The sequence below is a fragment of the Salmo trutta genome, chromosome 15 (genome assembly GCF_901001165.1).
Source record: "Salmo trutta chromosome 15, fSalTru1.1, whole genome shotgun sequence".
In the NCBI taxonomy this organism is placed as follows: Eukaryota; Metazoa; Chordata; class Actinopteri; order Salmoniformes; family Salmonidae; genus Salmo; species Salmo trutta.
This window is the reverse complement of record NC_042971.1, coordinates 64540244-64555997: the sequence shown is the minus strand read 5'-3', so window position 1 is coordinate 64555997 and position 15754 is coordinate 64540244. Positions and strand designations below refer to the sequence as shown.

General features: G+C 45.4%; 1 protein-coding gene across 1 annotated transcript in view; it reads left to right on the top strand.

Annotated features, from left to right (window-relative positions):
* LOC115149544 (metalloprotease TIKI1-like) overlaps nt 1-15754 on the top strand; it is a 137995-nt gene that overhangs the window by 47256 nt on the left and 74985 nt on the right. Inside the window, exons 3-4 of the mRNA XM_029692496.1 lie at nt 12066-12212; nt 13974-14148. Coding sequence (XP_029548356.1) covers nt 12066-12212; nt 13974-14148 — 322 coding nt within the window. The remainder of the gene's footprint in view (nt 1-12065; nt 12213-13973; nt 14149-15754) is intronic.

Sequence of the window (15754 nt, the reverse complement as noted above, 5' to 3'; positions counted from 1 at the left end):
CAGTATCTTGACTGTGTCCAGTTCTCTAATAATCACCAAAATGAAAGCTAGACAGTCAGGGAGCATCGGAAATTCCCCCAAAAATGGATAAAAGACTATATTTAGGGATGAAATATAACCCGTTTTCAGTACGGCCCCTCTGGACCTGGTTGAAGACCGAATGCGGCCCCCAGGGGAAAATGAGTTTGACACCCCTGATCTTAACCGTCCCAGCCCGTCCCGTTGCCTGGCTACCCAGACTCCTTGCTCCTGCCTGACGACGTCATTTCCTTCTCCGCAATGATGAGTCGTCTGGATCTGACTACCTCCCTGACACTTCACCGAATGCAAACACATTCTAGACTGTCTGATTGGTCCAGAAACTTGTTGGTTCTGGCCAGAGCCAGAACTCACGTGGGTGAAGCGTCGGTTAGAAAATGTGTCATCGGATTTGAAATTCTGATTGGTTAGAGACGGTCCAATCGCTATGACTTTGTTTTGTACAACACCCCTCATGTCCCCGATCACCACAAATGACTTTAATGATGGCAGTCTCTGACTGAAGTATGTAGTGAATAACAGAGCAGCGGAGGAATTTTAGTGTGAGTCATCAGGCTATCCACCAGGGGACAGAATGTTTGTTTATTTTCCCCATAACATGACAGAAAAACATTCTCTCGTTCCTATAAATACATACAGGTTACTCTCTCTCGTTCCTATAAATACATACAGGTTACTCTCTCTCATTCCTATAAATACATACAGGTTACTCTCTCTCGTTCCTATAAATACATACAGGTTACTCTCTCTCGTTCCTATAAATACATACAGGTTACTCTCTCTCGTTCCTATAAATACATACAGGTTACTCTCTCTCATTCCTATAAATACATACAGGTTACTCTCTCTCATTCCTATAAATACATACAGGTTACTCTCTCTCATTCCTATAAATACATACAGGTTACTCTCTCTCATTCCTATAAATACATACAGGTTACTCTCTCTCGTTCCTATAAATACATACAGGTTACTCTCTCTCGTTCCTATAAATACATACAGGTTACTCTCTCTCATTCCTATAAATACATACAGGTTACTCTCTCTCATTCCAATAAATACATACAGGTTACTCTCTCTCATTCCTATAAATACATACAGGTTACTCTCTCTCGTTCCTATAAATACATACAGGTTACTCTCTCTCATTCCTATAAATACATACAGGTTACTCTCTCTCATTCCTATAAATACATACAGGTTACTCTCTCTCATTCCCATACATACAAACAGGTTACTCTCCAATTTACAACCTACTTACCTTGCTTGATTGTCAATCTACATTTGATTTATTTGTGTATGTGTGTAATGTATTTATAGAACATACAGATGTAGGATCTTAATTTGATCCCTCTTTTGCTGCTGAGAATGTGTAGCGTATTTGAGTTTTAAAAAGGCTTCTAAAGTTTGTAATGTCCACTTTGACATTTCAGACTTGATTATCCCTAGTGACAAATGTATCAACCCCTTACAAAAATGCCCATGATTTATAATCTACATAATACTTGACATGTCCTGATGCTGCAGGATTATTTTCCTGCTGTAGCAAACTGGCTGAAATGAAGATCCTACATCTGTACAGGGCTAGTTTTGCAGCTGTGTTGACAAAGCAGGTCTCCCAAAATAGACCAGCATTCTCTATATCAAAGTTCTACAAAAGCTGTTTCTGTACAGTCGCTAGAGACTTCGATTAAAATTGTAAATCACTGAACACGTCTATTGACTCACTCTTTTAGTACTTTTTCATGAATGAAGTTGTCAAATAAGGGAAAACCTACTAGATAGCACCCCCTCTTACGTTCCTGTTGTCATATAGGAAGTCTGTGAACTAGCACCCCATGCTACCCTTCCCTTTGTCCCGGTCAGGATTGGAAAGTTAATAAAGAACCATCAAAGGCATGCCTGAGTCAGACTTGAGTAATCCGTAATGAGGAGTTAGTCCCTGCTACTTGCTGATCCTTCTACTCATTAGCCCCCCCCCCCCCCCCCCCTTAGGAATGCAGGGGTCAAATGTGAAGACCTGGACTGCTGCTGGAGTCTCTGATTGGGCCTCTGAGGGGCTTGTGGGATCCAATAGGAAGGTGTAGAGAGCAGAGAAGAGCAGCTAGACGACAGACTGCAGAGATAATGTCGGCAGGCTTTAAACAGAGATTTACTGGCTGTCCAACCAACATGCCTTGCTTTATAGTCTGGTACAGACATGGGTTCAAGTAGCATTTGAAATATTTTCAAATGCTTAAAATAAGATGTGTTTGATTGAGCTTGCCTGGCTCCCAAGTGGCGCAGCGGTCTAAGGCACTGCATCATAGTGCAAGAGGCATCACTACAGTCCCTGGTTAAAATCCAGGCTGTATCACATCTGACAGTGATAAGGAGTCCCACAGGGTAGCACACAATCGGACCAGTGTCGTCTGGGTTTGGATGGGGTAGGACCGTTATTGTATATAAAGTGGGGCAGCAGGGTAGCCTAGTGGTTAGAGCGTTGGACCAGTAACCTAAAGGTTGCTAGACCGAATCCCTGAGCTGACAAGGTAATAATCTGTTGTTCTGCCCCTGAACAAGGCAGTTAACCCACTGTTCCTAGGCTGTCATTGAAAATAAGAATTTGTTCTTAACTGACCTGCCTAGTTAAATAAAGGTAAAATGGACCTGCAGTAGGATCTTAATTTGATCACCCTGTAGCAGTGTATTTGAGGCTTCTGAAATTTGTAATTTCATACTTGATTTTCCCATACAATGTTTTTAATCAACCCCAACAAAAATGTCCATTAATTATAATCCACATATTAATTCACATTTCCTAAAGCTGCAGGATTCAAACTGGCTCAAATTATGATCCTACATTTGTAGGAATAGTCACAAAAATATAAAAACGTACCCATCTAGCACTCCAGGCAAGGCTAGAGAAAAAGGATTTGAAAGATCTTAAACAGGATTTGAACACAGGTGTGGTCTTGTCTACCTGCTGGAGAATTTTCCCTCTGTTGAACAGAACACAGAACACTGTAAGTGTTCTGGAACAAGAGTTGACAGACTGGTGACAGGCAGTGTTGTTCAGGGTATCGGGGAAAGCAGAGAACACTCAAGCTGTGGTGAGGGATTTATTCTTCCTCAGGATCACTCCTCAGTACAGACAGCAGAGCAGGACAGAATCATTCAGGATCACTCCTCAGTACAGACAGCAGAACAGAGCAGGACAGGCTCATTCAGGATCACTCCTCAGTACAGACAGCAGAGCAGTACAGGCTCATTCCGGATAACTCCTCAATACAGACAGCAGAGCAGAGCAGGACAGGCTCACTCAGGATCACTCCTCAGTACAGACAGCAGAGCAGAGCAGGACAGGCTCATTCAGGATCACTCCTCAGTACAGACAGCAGAGCAGAGCAGGACAGGCTCATTCAGGATCACTCCTCAGTACAGACAGCAGAGCAGAGCAGGACAGGCTCATTCAGGATCACTCCTCAGTACAGAGAGCAGAGCAGGACAGGCTCATTCAGGATCACTCCTCAGTACAGACAGCAGAGCAGGACAGGCTCATTCAGGATCACTCCTCAGTACAGACAGCAGAGCAGAGCAGGACAGGCTCATTCAGGATCACTCCTCAGTACAGACAGCAGAGCAGTGCAGGACAGGCTCATTCAGGATCACTCCTTAACATTTGTAGTGAGGTTGTCAAAAATGGGTTAGAAATTGACAGTGGGAAAGTGAAGAGCAGAGAGCAGACCAAGACAGGCTCATTATGGATCAAACCTCAGTACAGAGAGCAGAGCAGGACAGGCTCATTATGGATCAATCCTCAGTACAGAGAGCAGAGCAGAACAGGCTCATTATGAATCAAACCTCAGTACAGAGAGCAGAGCAGGACAGGCTCATTATGAATCAATCCTCAGTACAGAGAGCAGAACAGGACAGGCTCATTATGGATCAATCCTCAGAATTTGTAGTGAGTAGAGGTCGACCGATTATGATTTTTCAACGCCGATACCGATTATTGGGGGGGACCAAACCCCGATTAATCGGCCGGTTTTTTATATTTAATTTATTTGTAATAATGACAATTACAACAATACTGAATGAACACTTATTTTAACTTAATATAATACATCAATAAAATCAATTTAGCCTCGAATAAATAATGAAACATGTTCAATTTGGTTTAAATAATGCAAAAACAAAGTGTTGGAGAAGAAAGTAAAAGTGCAATATGTGCCATGTAAAAAAGCTAACGTTTAAGTTCCTTGCTCAGAACATGAGAACATATGAAAGCTGGTGGTTCCTTTTAACATGAGTCTTCAATATTCCCAGGTAAGATGTTTTAGGTTGTAGTTATTATAGGAATTATAGGACTATTTCTCTCTATACGATTTGTATTTCATATACCTTTGACTATTGGATGTTCTTATAGGTACTTTAATATTGCCAGTGTAACAGTATAGCTTCCGTCCCTCTCCTTGCACCTACCTGGGCTTGAACCAGGAACACATCACAAAAGCCACCCTCGAAGCAGCGTTACCCATGTAGAGCAAGGGGAAACAACTACCCCAAGTCTCAGAGCGAGTGACGTTTGAAACGCTATTAGCGTGCACCTGGCTAACTAGCTAGCCATTTCACATCGGTTACACCAGCCTAATCTTGGGAGTTGACAGGCTTGAAGTCATAAACAGCACAATGCATTGCGAAGGGCTGCTGGCAAAACGCACGGAAGTGCTATTTTGAATGAATGCTTACGAGCCTGCTGCAGCCTACCATCGCTCAGTCAGACTGCTCTATCAAATCATAGACTTAATTATAACATAATAACACACAGAAATACGAGCCTTAGGTCATTAATATGGTCGAATCCGGAAACTATCATCTCGAAAACAAAACGTTATTCCTGTTACATTGCACAACCTTCAATGTTATGTCATAATTACGTAACATTCTGGCAAATTAGTTCGCAACGAGTCAGGCGGCCCAAACTGTTGCATATACCCTGACTGCGTGCAATGAACGCAAAATGACACAATTTCACCTGGTTAATATTGCCTGCTAACCTGGATTTATTTTAGCTAAATATGCAGGTTTAAAAATATATACTTCTGTGTATTGATTTTAGGAAAGGCATTGATGTTTATGGTTTGGTACAGTCGTGCAACGATTGTGCTATTTTCGCAAATGCGCTTTTGTTAAATCATCCCCCGTTTGGCGAAGTCGGCTGTCTTTGTTAGGAAGAAATAGTCTTCACAGTTCGCAATGAGCCAGGCAGCCCAAAATGCTGCATATACCCTGACTCTGTTTGCAAGAGAAGTGACACATTTTCCCTAATTAAAAGAAATTCATGTTAGCAGGCATATTAACTAAATATGAAGGTTTAAAAATATATACTTGTGTATTGATTTTAAGAAAGGCATTGATGTTTATGGTTGGAGCAACATGTAACTAAGCGATTATATGCAACGCAGGACAGGCTAGATAAACTAGTAATATCATCAACCATGTGTAGTTAACTAGTGATTATGTTAAGATTGATTGTTTTTTATAAGATAAGTTTAATGCTAGCTAGCAACTTACCTTGGCTTCTTACTGCATTCGCGTAACAGGCAGGCTCCTCGTGGAGTGCAATGTAAAGCAGGTGGTTAGAGCGTTGGATTAGTTAACCGTAAGGTTGCAAGATTGAATCCCTGAGCTGACAAGGTAAAAATCTGTCGTTCTGCCCCTGAACACCGTTCCTAGGCTGTCATTGAAAATAAGAATGTGTTCTTAACTGACTTGTCTAGTTAAATAAAGGTCTAAAAAAATACAAATAAAATAAAAAAAAATCGGCCAAATCGGTGTCCAAAAATACCGATTTCCGATTGTTATGAAAACTTGAAATCGGCCCTAATTAATCTGCCATTCCAATTAATCGGTCGAACTCTAGTAGTGAGGTTGTAAAAATTGGTTAGTAATTGACAGTGGGAAAGTGAAGTATCTTTTGACTACCAGAAAGTGTCTTTAGTGGAGTGCAAAACTGGCCACGGAGGTCTCAGAGGAAGTGACTTCAGAGCACTAGAAGTGGAGGAGAGCCAACCGCTACACAGTGTGGTCAAACTCTGGTCAAACTGCTCTACCTAGCTCCACTAAACCGTCTCGTCAAATAATCCCCTCTAACTTGCTCTGACTGCTACAGTGTGGTCTTGTAAAAGGGATTCTGTCCTCAACCACAGGTTAAACAGGATATGGCTGATGCCAGGCTAAACTACAGGACATGGCGGATGCCAGGCTAAACTACAGGACATGGCTGATGCCAGGCTAAACTACAGGACGTGGCTGATGCCAGGCTAAACTACAGGACATGGCTGATGCCAGGCTAAACTACAGGACATGGCTGATGCCAGGCTAAACTACAGGACATGGCTGATGCCAGGCTAAACTACAGGCTGTGTACTTAAAATCTCTCCAAGACCAACCAGCTACTGACTTACCTGACTCAAGCCATTGGCTGCTGTGAGGAGCGTAGGCCATTGGCTGCTGTGAGGAGCGTAGGCCATTGGCTGCTGTGAGGAGCGTAGGCCATTGGCTGCTGTGAGGAGCGTAGGCCATTGGCTGCTGTGAGGAGCGTAGGCTGCTGTGAGGAGCGTAGGCTGCTGTGAGGAGCGTAGGCCATTGGCTGCTGTGAGGTGCGTAGGCCATTGGCTGCTGTGAGGAGCGTAGGCCATTGGCTGCTGTGAGGAGCGTAGGCCATTGACGAGTCATTGCTGTTACCACTACACCACATGGCCCTTTCTTTTGAGTATACATTCGGTTATTTTGTCCTAAAGACCAGTTTAGTAGGACAAAATACTTTTTTATGAGTGACAGATTGAATTTAAAGCTGCAATTTGTAACTTTTTGGTGGCGACCTGACCAAATTCACTTAGAAATGTGAGTTATAGATCTATCATTCTCATTTAAAGCAATTTTAAGAAGCGTTAGGTCTGTTCTATGTGCACTATTTCTATGCTTCCCATTCTTAAGTTTTGTTTTTTTTGCGTCTTTTTATTTAGGTTTTGAACAGTAGCTTCAAACAGCTGAAAATAAAATATTTTTGATAATTGAAAATATATTTCACAGTGGTTTAGATGGTATAAGGATTCCCTACACTTGCTTGTTTTGTCACAAACTTAAAATTGGCGAACTGTTAGAATTTTAGCCACCAGGAAATGGTGGAGAGATTTCTGTATATTGCCCCTTTAAACCATCGTGCAGTAACCTCTCTACCACTCCGCTCTAATCCTGTCACTTGGGACAAAGCTACAGTGTTCTTTTCACCTAACAGGTAGTCTGTTTTGAATTATTCTGCTCGTATTCTAATGTTTCCTCTCTTAATATCTTAACTTCCTTAACTGTGTTTAACACTCGGCCGTTGAAGCAGTACTTTGAATCTCTACACAAGAAGCACACTCGTTTCATATATCACCCTGGAGATATATAGCTGTAACAGTCATTGAATATGCCTACTTATATCACCCTGGAGATATATAGCTGTAACAGTCATTGAATATGCCTACTTATATCACCCTGGAGATATATAGCTGTAACAGTCATTGAATATGCCTACTTATATCACCCTGGATATATATAGCTGTAACAGTCATTGAATATGCCTACATATATCACCCTGGAGATATATAGCTGTAACAGTCATTGAATATGCCTACATATATCACCCTGGAGATATATAGCTGTAACAGTCATTGAATATGCCTACATATATCACCCTGGAGATATATAGCTGTAACAGTCATTGAATATGCCTACTTATATCACCCTGGATATATATAGCTGTAACAGTCATTGAATATGCCTACCTATATCACCCTGGAGATATATAGCTGTAACAGTCATTGAATATGCCTACTTATATCACCCTGGATATATATAGCTGTAACAGTCATTGAATATGCCTACCTATATCACCCTGGAGATATATAGCTGTAACAGTCATTGAATATGCCTACTTATATCACCCTGGATATATATAGCTGTAACAGTCATTGAATATGCCTACTTATATCACCCTGGAGATATATAGCTGTAACAGTCATTGAATATGCCTACTTATATCACCCTGGAGATATATAGCTGTAACAGTCATTGAATATGCCTACTTATATCACCCTGGAGATATATAGCTGTAACAGTCATTGAATATGCCTACTTATATCACCCTGGATATAAACACTTAGAAAAAAAGGTGCTATCTATAACCTAAATGGGTTGTTGGGCTGTCCTCATAGAAGAACCCTTTGAAGAACCATTTTTGGTTCCATGTAGAACCCTTTTTGAGTTCCATGTAGAACCCTTTTCACAGAGGAGGTGTTAAATGGAACCCAAAAGAATTCTACCTGGGACCAAAAAGGGTTCTACCTGGGACCAAAAAGGGTTCTACCTGGGACCAAAAAGGGTTCTACCTGGGACCAAAAAGGGTTCTACCTGGGACCAAAAAGGGTTCTACCTGGGACCAAAAAGGGTTCTACCTGGGACCAAAAAGGGTTCTACCTGGGGACCAAAAAGGGTTCTACCTGGGACCAAAAAGTTTCTACCAGGGACCAAAAAGGGTTCTACCTGGGACCAAAGAGGGTTCCTCTACGAGTACAGCTGAATAGCCCTTTTGGAATCCTATTTTCTCAGAGTGTACAGCTGTAGCAGTCATTGAATATGCTTGCCGAGACATTACTTATTTCTACACCGTGTTTTTGTCAATCAATTTCTGTCCGCATTTTCTGTAAAGCTTCTGTGAGTTTAATTCTACCTGATCAGAAAAGTTATTTTGGGGCGGCAGGTAGCCTAGTGGTTATAGCACTGGGCCAGTAACTGTAAAGGTTGCTGGATCGAATCCCTGAGCTGACAAGGTAAATAAACAAAATCTGTCGTTCTGAACAAGGCAGTTCCACTACTGTTCCCTGGTTACACATCATTGTAAATAAGAATTTCTTCTTAACTGACTTGCCTAGTTAAATAAAGTATAAATTAACATTTAATAGAATGAAAGGATCTAACAGAACATAAAGTTCAGGGTTTCGTTGTCAAACTTAACATGGTGGAAATAAGACAAACAGTTGAATTAACAGGAAGACTTCATTTGTCTTTGGGTTCTGGCCAAGAGACCATTCGGCTGGCTGGCTGGCTGGCTGGCTGGCTGGCTGGCTGGCTGGCTGGCTGGCTGCTGGAATCATCAGGATTGTCCCAAATAGCACCCTATAGTGCACTACTTTGGACTAGAAGCTCTGGTCAAAAAGATTGCACTACATAGGGAATAGGGTTCCATAGTGAGAGGAGGCTTGTCAGTGAGAGGTCAGGCAGAAGAGCTTTCCCCAAAATACTGGACTCTATCCCGCTACAGAAAGACAGATCGGAGTATTTGCTAATTGATTTAGAAATAGTAAGCTTGAATAATAAAACTACTGCTATGTTTATTCATTGAGTAGTTAATAGTCACGTCATCAAGGACTGATACTAGTAAACTAACCTACATACAAGCCATCTCTATTGCTTACTTTCGTCCAATCCTTTGAGAGGTAACCCGGTAGGTAGCCTAGTGGTTAGAGCATTGAGCCAGTAACTGAATGGTTGCAAGAGTAAATCCCTGAGCTGACAAGGTACAAATCTGTCGTTCTGCCCCTGAACAAGGCAGTTTAACCCACTGTTCCCCCAGTAGGCCGTCATTGTAAATAAGAATTTGTTCTTTAACTGACTTGCCTAGTTTAAATAAACAAATAAAACCCAGCTCATCCTAGTCTCTGATCTCAGTGATAATCAATGTTTTGCCTGCTTGTTTTTCTGTGAGTCCTGTTGGACACATGGCAGGCTACGTTTTTTGTGTCACCATGGAATCCTCCTGTGTTTTTTTTTTTTTTACCCAGTGGCTCCTGCTAGACCGGATCACTACACTCTATGTCCCCCCCAAAAAAGAGCTTCATCAACCCCACCATTGATCTCTCACAATGGCTCTCCCCTCACAAAAAAATAAATAAAAAAATACCTCCTTTATTTGTTTCTCAACAAGGAAAGTCAATCAAGCAGCCAGGCGTAGCGTGTGAATCCACAGCCACAGCTATGTGATGTGTGCAGGGATATGCATGGATAAGAGGGGTGGCGCATGAATATATATTTCTATGCACACCCCTACACCGGGACCTCTTTCATGTGTTGTTTTCTACAGTGTTCAGATGACACATTTCGTCCTCCGGTGTTCATTGTAGTCGGGGGATGGTGTAGGAGAAGAGGGCAGAGTTCAGCAGATGCCTTCTTGTCTGCTACAAAGGCCCCCCCCCCCTCCCTCCCTCCCGTCAACCTCTCCACTCCCCGTACTTTCATCAGCTCTTGATCAAAGCTGCACTCTGCATATGAAAAGGGTCCCGGCTTTATGCTGCTCAAATTAGCCTATCGCCACCCCGCAAGCCTCCCAACTCCTCAACAAAACCCATCTGTTCTGTCCAGACTTCATCTTTCAGAGGCTTTTCTCAACCCTCGCCTCACAGGCCTTTCAGCTCATTACATTACGGTTGCGGAGTGGGGAGCGCAGATCGATTGCACAGAAAAAAATAAGGAGAGAAAGGGAGAGAGGACAGCAACACAATTAGACCCAACCAAATCATGAGAAAACAAAAAGATAATTACTTGACACATTGGAAAGAATTAACAAAAATAACAGAGCAAACTAGAATGCTATTTGGCCCTAAACAGAGAGTACACAGTGGCAGAATACCTGACCACTGTGACTGACCTAAACTTAAGGAAAGCTTTGACTATGTACAGACTCAGTGAGCAGAGCCTTGCTATTGAGAAAGGTCACCGTAGGCAGACCTGGCTCTCAAGAGAAGACAGGCTATGTGCAACACTGCCCACAAAATGAGGTGGCAACTGAGCTGCACTTCCTAACCTCCTGCCAAATGTATGACCATATAAGAGAGACACATGTTTCCCTCAGATGGGGGGTGGGGGGGTAGTGTTAGGGGAGGGGGGATAGTGTTAGGGGAGGGGGGGTAGTGTTAGGGGAGGGGGGGGTAGTGTTAGGGGAGGGGGGGATAGTGTTAGGGGAGGGGGGGTAGTGTTAGGGGAGGGGGGATAGTGTTAGGGGAGGGGGGGTAGTGTTAGGGGAGGGGGGGGATAGTGTTAGGGGGGGGGGGGTAGTGTTAGGGGAGGGGGGGTAGTGTTAGGGAGGGGGGGTAGTGTTAGGGGAGGGGGATAGTGTTAGGGGAGGGGGGGTAGTGTTAGGGGAGGGGGGGATAGTGTTAGGGGAGGGGGGGTAGTGTTAGGGGAGGGGGGTAGTGTTAGGGGAGGGGGGGTAGTGTTAGGGGAGGGGGGTAGTGTTAGGGGAGGGGGGGTAGTGTTAGGGGAGGGGGGGTAGTGTTAGGGGAGGGGGGGGTAGTGTTAGGGGAGGGGGATAGTGTTAGGGGAGGGGGGGTGGTGTTAGGGGAGGGGGGTAGTGTTATTGGAGGGGGAGGGGGGTAGTGTTAGGGGAGGGGTGGTAGTGTTAGGGGAGGGGGGTAGTGTTAGGGGAGGGGGGGTAGTGATAGGGGAGGGGGGTAGTGTTAGGGGAGGGGGGTAGTGTTAGGGGAGGGGGGGTAGTGTTAGGGGAGGGGGGGGTAGTGTTAGGGGAGGGGGAGGGGGGTAGTGTTAGGGGAGGGGTGGTAGTGTTAGGGGAGGGGGGGTAGTGTTAGGGGAGAGGTGACCTATATATAAATTAAACTGTATATATATATAAAGTTTAGTTTATATATAGGTCACCCCTCCTATATATATATATAATTTACTTAGAGTGTCAATAATTCAGGAGGGCACTATACATATATATTTGCAAGGATTCCCTACCTCTTATTATTGATTCATGTAGTAAATGTGATTCCCTACCTCTTATTATTGAATCATATAGTAAATGTGATTCCCTACCTCTTATTATTGAATCATATAGTAAATGTGATTCCCTATCTCTTATTATTGATTCATATAGTAAATGTGATTCCCTACCTCTTATTATTGATTCATATAGTAAATGTGCATATCTTCCCCATCTACAGGTGATCTTTGCCCTGAACCAGACCCTTGTACAGCAGGAGAGTGTGAGAGCAGGCAGTCTGCAGGGCTCCTACACCACTGAGGACCTCATCAAGCACTACAACTGTGGAGACCTCAACTCCATCATCTTTAACCACGACACCTCACAGGTCAGTTACAACCACTCTGACCCCAAACCCCTAACCTCTAACCCTGACCCCTGATCCCTAATTCAGTCTTTAACCCTGTCCTTACCTCTGACCCCTAACCTCTAACCCTGACCCCTAAACCTGACCCCTGACCCCTAATTCAGACCTCTAACCCTGACCCCTAAACCTGAGCCCTGACCCCTAATTCAGACCTCTAACCCTGACCCCTACACCTGACCCCTGACCCCTAATTCAGACCTCTAACCCTGTCCTACCCTGTCCTAACCATGCTTTGCCTTGTCCTAACCCTGTCCTAACCCTGTCCTTACCCTGTCCTAACCCTGCCCTTACCCTGCCCTTACCCTGTCCCCACCCTGCCCTTACCCTGCCCCCACCCTGTCCTAACCCTTCCTCTACCCTGCCCTTACCCTGTCCTAACCCTGTCCTAAACCTGCCCTTTCCCTGTCCTAACCCTGCCCTTACCCTGTCCTAACCCTGTCCTAACCCTGCCCTAACCCTGTCCCCACCCTGTCCTAACCCTGTCCTAACCCTGTCCTAACCCTGCCCTTACCCTGCCCTTACCCTGTCCCCACCCTGCCCTTACCCTGTCCTTACCCTGTCCCCACCCTGTCCTAACCCTGTCCTAACCCTGTCCTAACCCTGTCCCCACCCTGTCCTTACCCTGTCCCCACCCTGTCCTAACCCTGCCCTTACCCTGCCCTTACCCTGTCCCCACCCTGCCCTTACCCTGTCCTTACCCTGTCCCCACCCTGTCCTAACCCTGTCCTAACCCTGTCCTAACCCTGTCCCCACCCTGCCCTTACCCTGCCCCCACCCTGCCCTTACCCTGCCCTTACCCTGCCCTTACCCTGCCCTTACCCTGTCCCCACCCTGCCCTTACCCTGTCCCCACCCTGTCCTAACCCTGTCCTAACCCTGTCCTAACCCTGTCCCCACCCTGCCCTTACCCTGCCCCCACCCTGTCCCCACCCTGCCCTTACCCTGTCCCCACCCTGTCCTAACCCTTCCTCTACCCTGCCCTTACCCTGTCCAACCCTGTCCTAAACCTGCCCTTTCCCTGTCCTAACCCTGTCCTAACCCTGCCCTCACCCTGTCCCCACCCTGTCCTAACCCTGTCCTAACCCTGTCCTAACCCTGCCCTAACCCTGTCCTAACCCTGTCCTAACCCTGCCCTTACCCTGTCCCCACCCTGTCCTAACCCTGTCCTAACCCTGTCCTAACCCTGCCCCTACCCTGTCCTAACCCTGTCCTAACCCTGCCCTTATCCTGTCCCCACCCTGTCCTTACCCTGTCCCCACCCTGTCCTAACCCTGTCCTAAACCTGCCCTCTCCCTGTCCTAACCCTGCCCTTACCCTGTCCTAACCCTGTCCTAACCCTGCCCTTACCCTGTCCCCACCCTGTCCTAACCCTGTCCTAACCCTGTCCCCACCCTGTCCTTACCCTGTCCTAACCCTGTCCTAACCCTGCCCTTACCCTGTCCTAACCCTGTCCTAACCCTGCCCTTACCCTGTCCTAACCCTGTCCCCACCCTGTCCTTACCCTGTCCTAACCCTGTCCTAACCCTGCCCTTACCCTGTCCCCACCCTGTCCTTACCCTGCCCTTACTCTGTCCCCTGTCAAGGTCCCCAACTTCAACAACCTGGCGTTGCTCCCCAGTCAACAGATTCCAGCTTAGTGAATGACCAGCTATAATGTCACGATTACGTTGTGCTTATTGAAGTGTAATATGTCCTTTATGACATGCAAATCATCCCTCTGCAGGTCCCCAGCTTCAACAACGTGACCCTGCGCCCCAGCGAACAGATAACAGCCCAGGAGATAGACAGCTACTTCAGACAGGAACTGATCTACAAGAGGAACGACAGGATGGGGAACAGGGTCAAGGCTCTGATGGAGGAACACCCTGACAACAGCTTCTTCTTCGCCTTCGGAGCAGGTCAGTGATGATGATGAGGAGGGTGATGATGATGATGATGATGGTGGTGGTGGGCTATTATCTGCTGGACCCCAGGAAGAGTAGCCGCTGCCTTGGCAGGAACTAATGGGGATCCATAATAAACCCCAGGAAGAGTAGCTGCTGCCTTGGCAGGAACTAATGGGGATCCATAATAAACCCCAGAACTAGTAGCTGCTGCCTTGGCAGGAACTAATGGGGATCCATAATAAACCCCAGAAAGAGTAGCTGCTGCCTTGGCAGGAACTAATGGGGATCCATAATAAACCCCAGGAAGAGTAGCTGCTGCCTTGGCAGGAACTAATGAGGATCCATAATAAACCCCAGGAAGAGTAGCTGCTGCCTTGGCAGGAACTAATGGGGATCCATAATAAACCCCAGGAAGAGTAGCTGCTGCCTTGGCAGGAACTAATGGGGATCCATAATAAACCCCAGGAAGAGTAGCTGCTTCCTTGACAGGAACTAATGGGGATCCATAATAAACCCCAGGAAGAGTAGCTGCTGCCTTGGCAGGAACTAATGGGGATCCATAATAAATACAAAAACAAATGGGATATTGGTTATGAGTGATTGCACCCTGAGTTCTACTACCCTTTTCTAAATGTCAGATATGCCTTTCTGCCTTTCTAATGATTGGGCCCCCTTGACCATTGATTGATTCAGTATGGAGCTATGACAAGTGAATCGTCTTTACAACATTGATTATGAGCAGACTGTATATCTCCTCCCTTTATCCTCCCTTCATTCCTTCACTCCTTCACTCCCCGACACGGTGGTAAAACACTTCTCCAAGGCCTGAAGTCATACATCTACACCCCAAATCGCAACCTACTCCCTATGTGCTCTGGTCTAAAGTAGTGCACTATATAGGGAATAGGGTTCCATAGGGCTCTGGTCTAAGGTAGTGCACTGTATAGGGAATAGGGTGCCATAGGGCTCTGGTCTAAAGTAGTGCACTATATAGGGAATAGGGTTCCATAGGGCTCTGGTCTAAAGTAGTGCACTATATAGGGAATAGAGTTTCATAGGGCTGTGGTCTAAAGTAGTCCACTATATTGTGAATAGGGTTTCATAGGACTCTGGTATAAAGTAGTGTACTATATAGGGAATAGTGTACCATTTGGGACACAGACATAGTCTTGGTTCAGTCTGAGGTCACCTCTAGATCATGTGTAGAGACCGTGGTCAGGTCAGGCATTCAATTAAACGAGTGGACAATTAAATCTGATTAAAGCTACTTCAGATCCACAGAGCTTAAATTCTTCTTTTTTTGTGAGCACGGCACGTGCAGAACAGAGAGGGCTTAGCTAGACTGAAGGAGGTTAAGTTCAAACCTACAGAAATGGAAGACCTCCACTATTATGTATTGTAGTCCTTCTCTTTGACCTGCCGACCTCTGTTGGCCGGATGTATTGTAGTCCTTCTCTTTGACCTGCCGACCTCTGTTGGCTGGATGTATCGTAGTCCTTCTCTTTGACCTGCCGACCTCTGTTGGCCGGATGTATCGTAGTCCTTCTCTTTGACCTGCTGACCTCTGTTGGCTGGATGTATCGTAGTCCTTCTCTTTGACCTGCCAACCTCTGTTGGC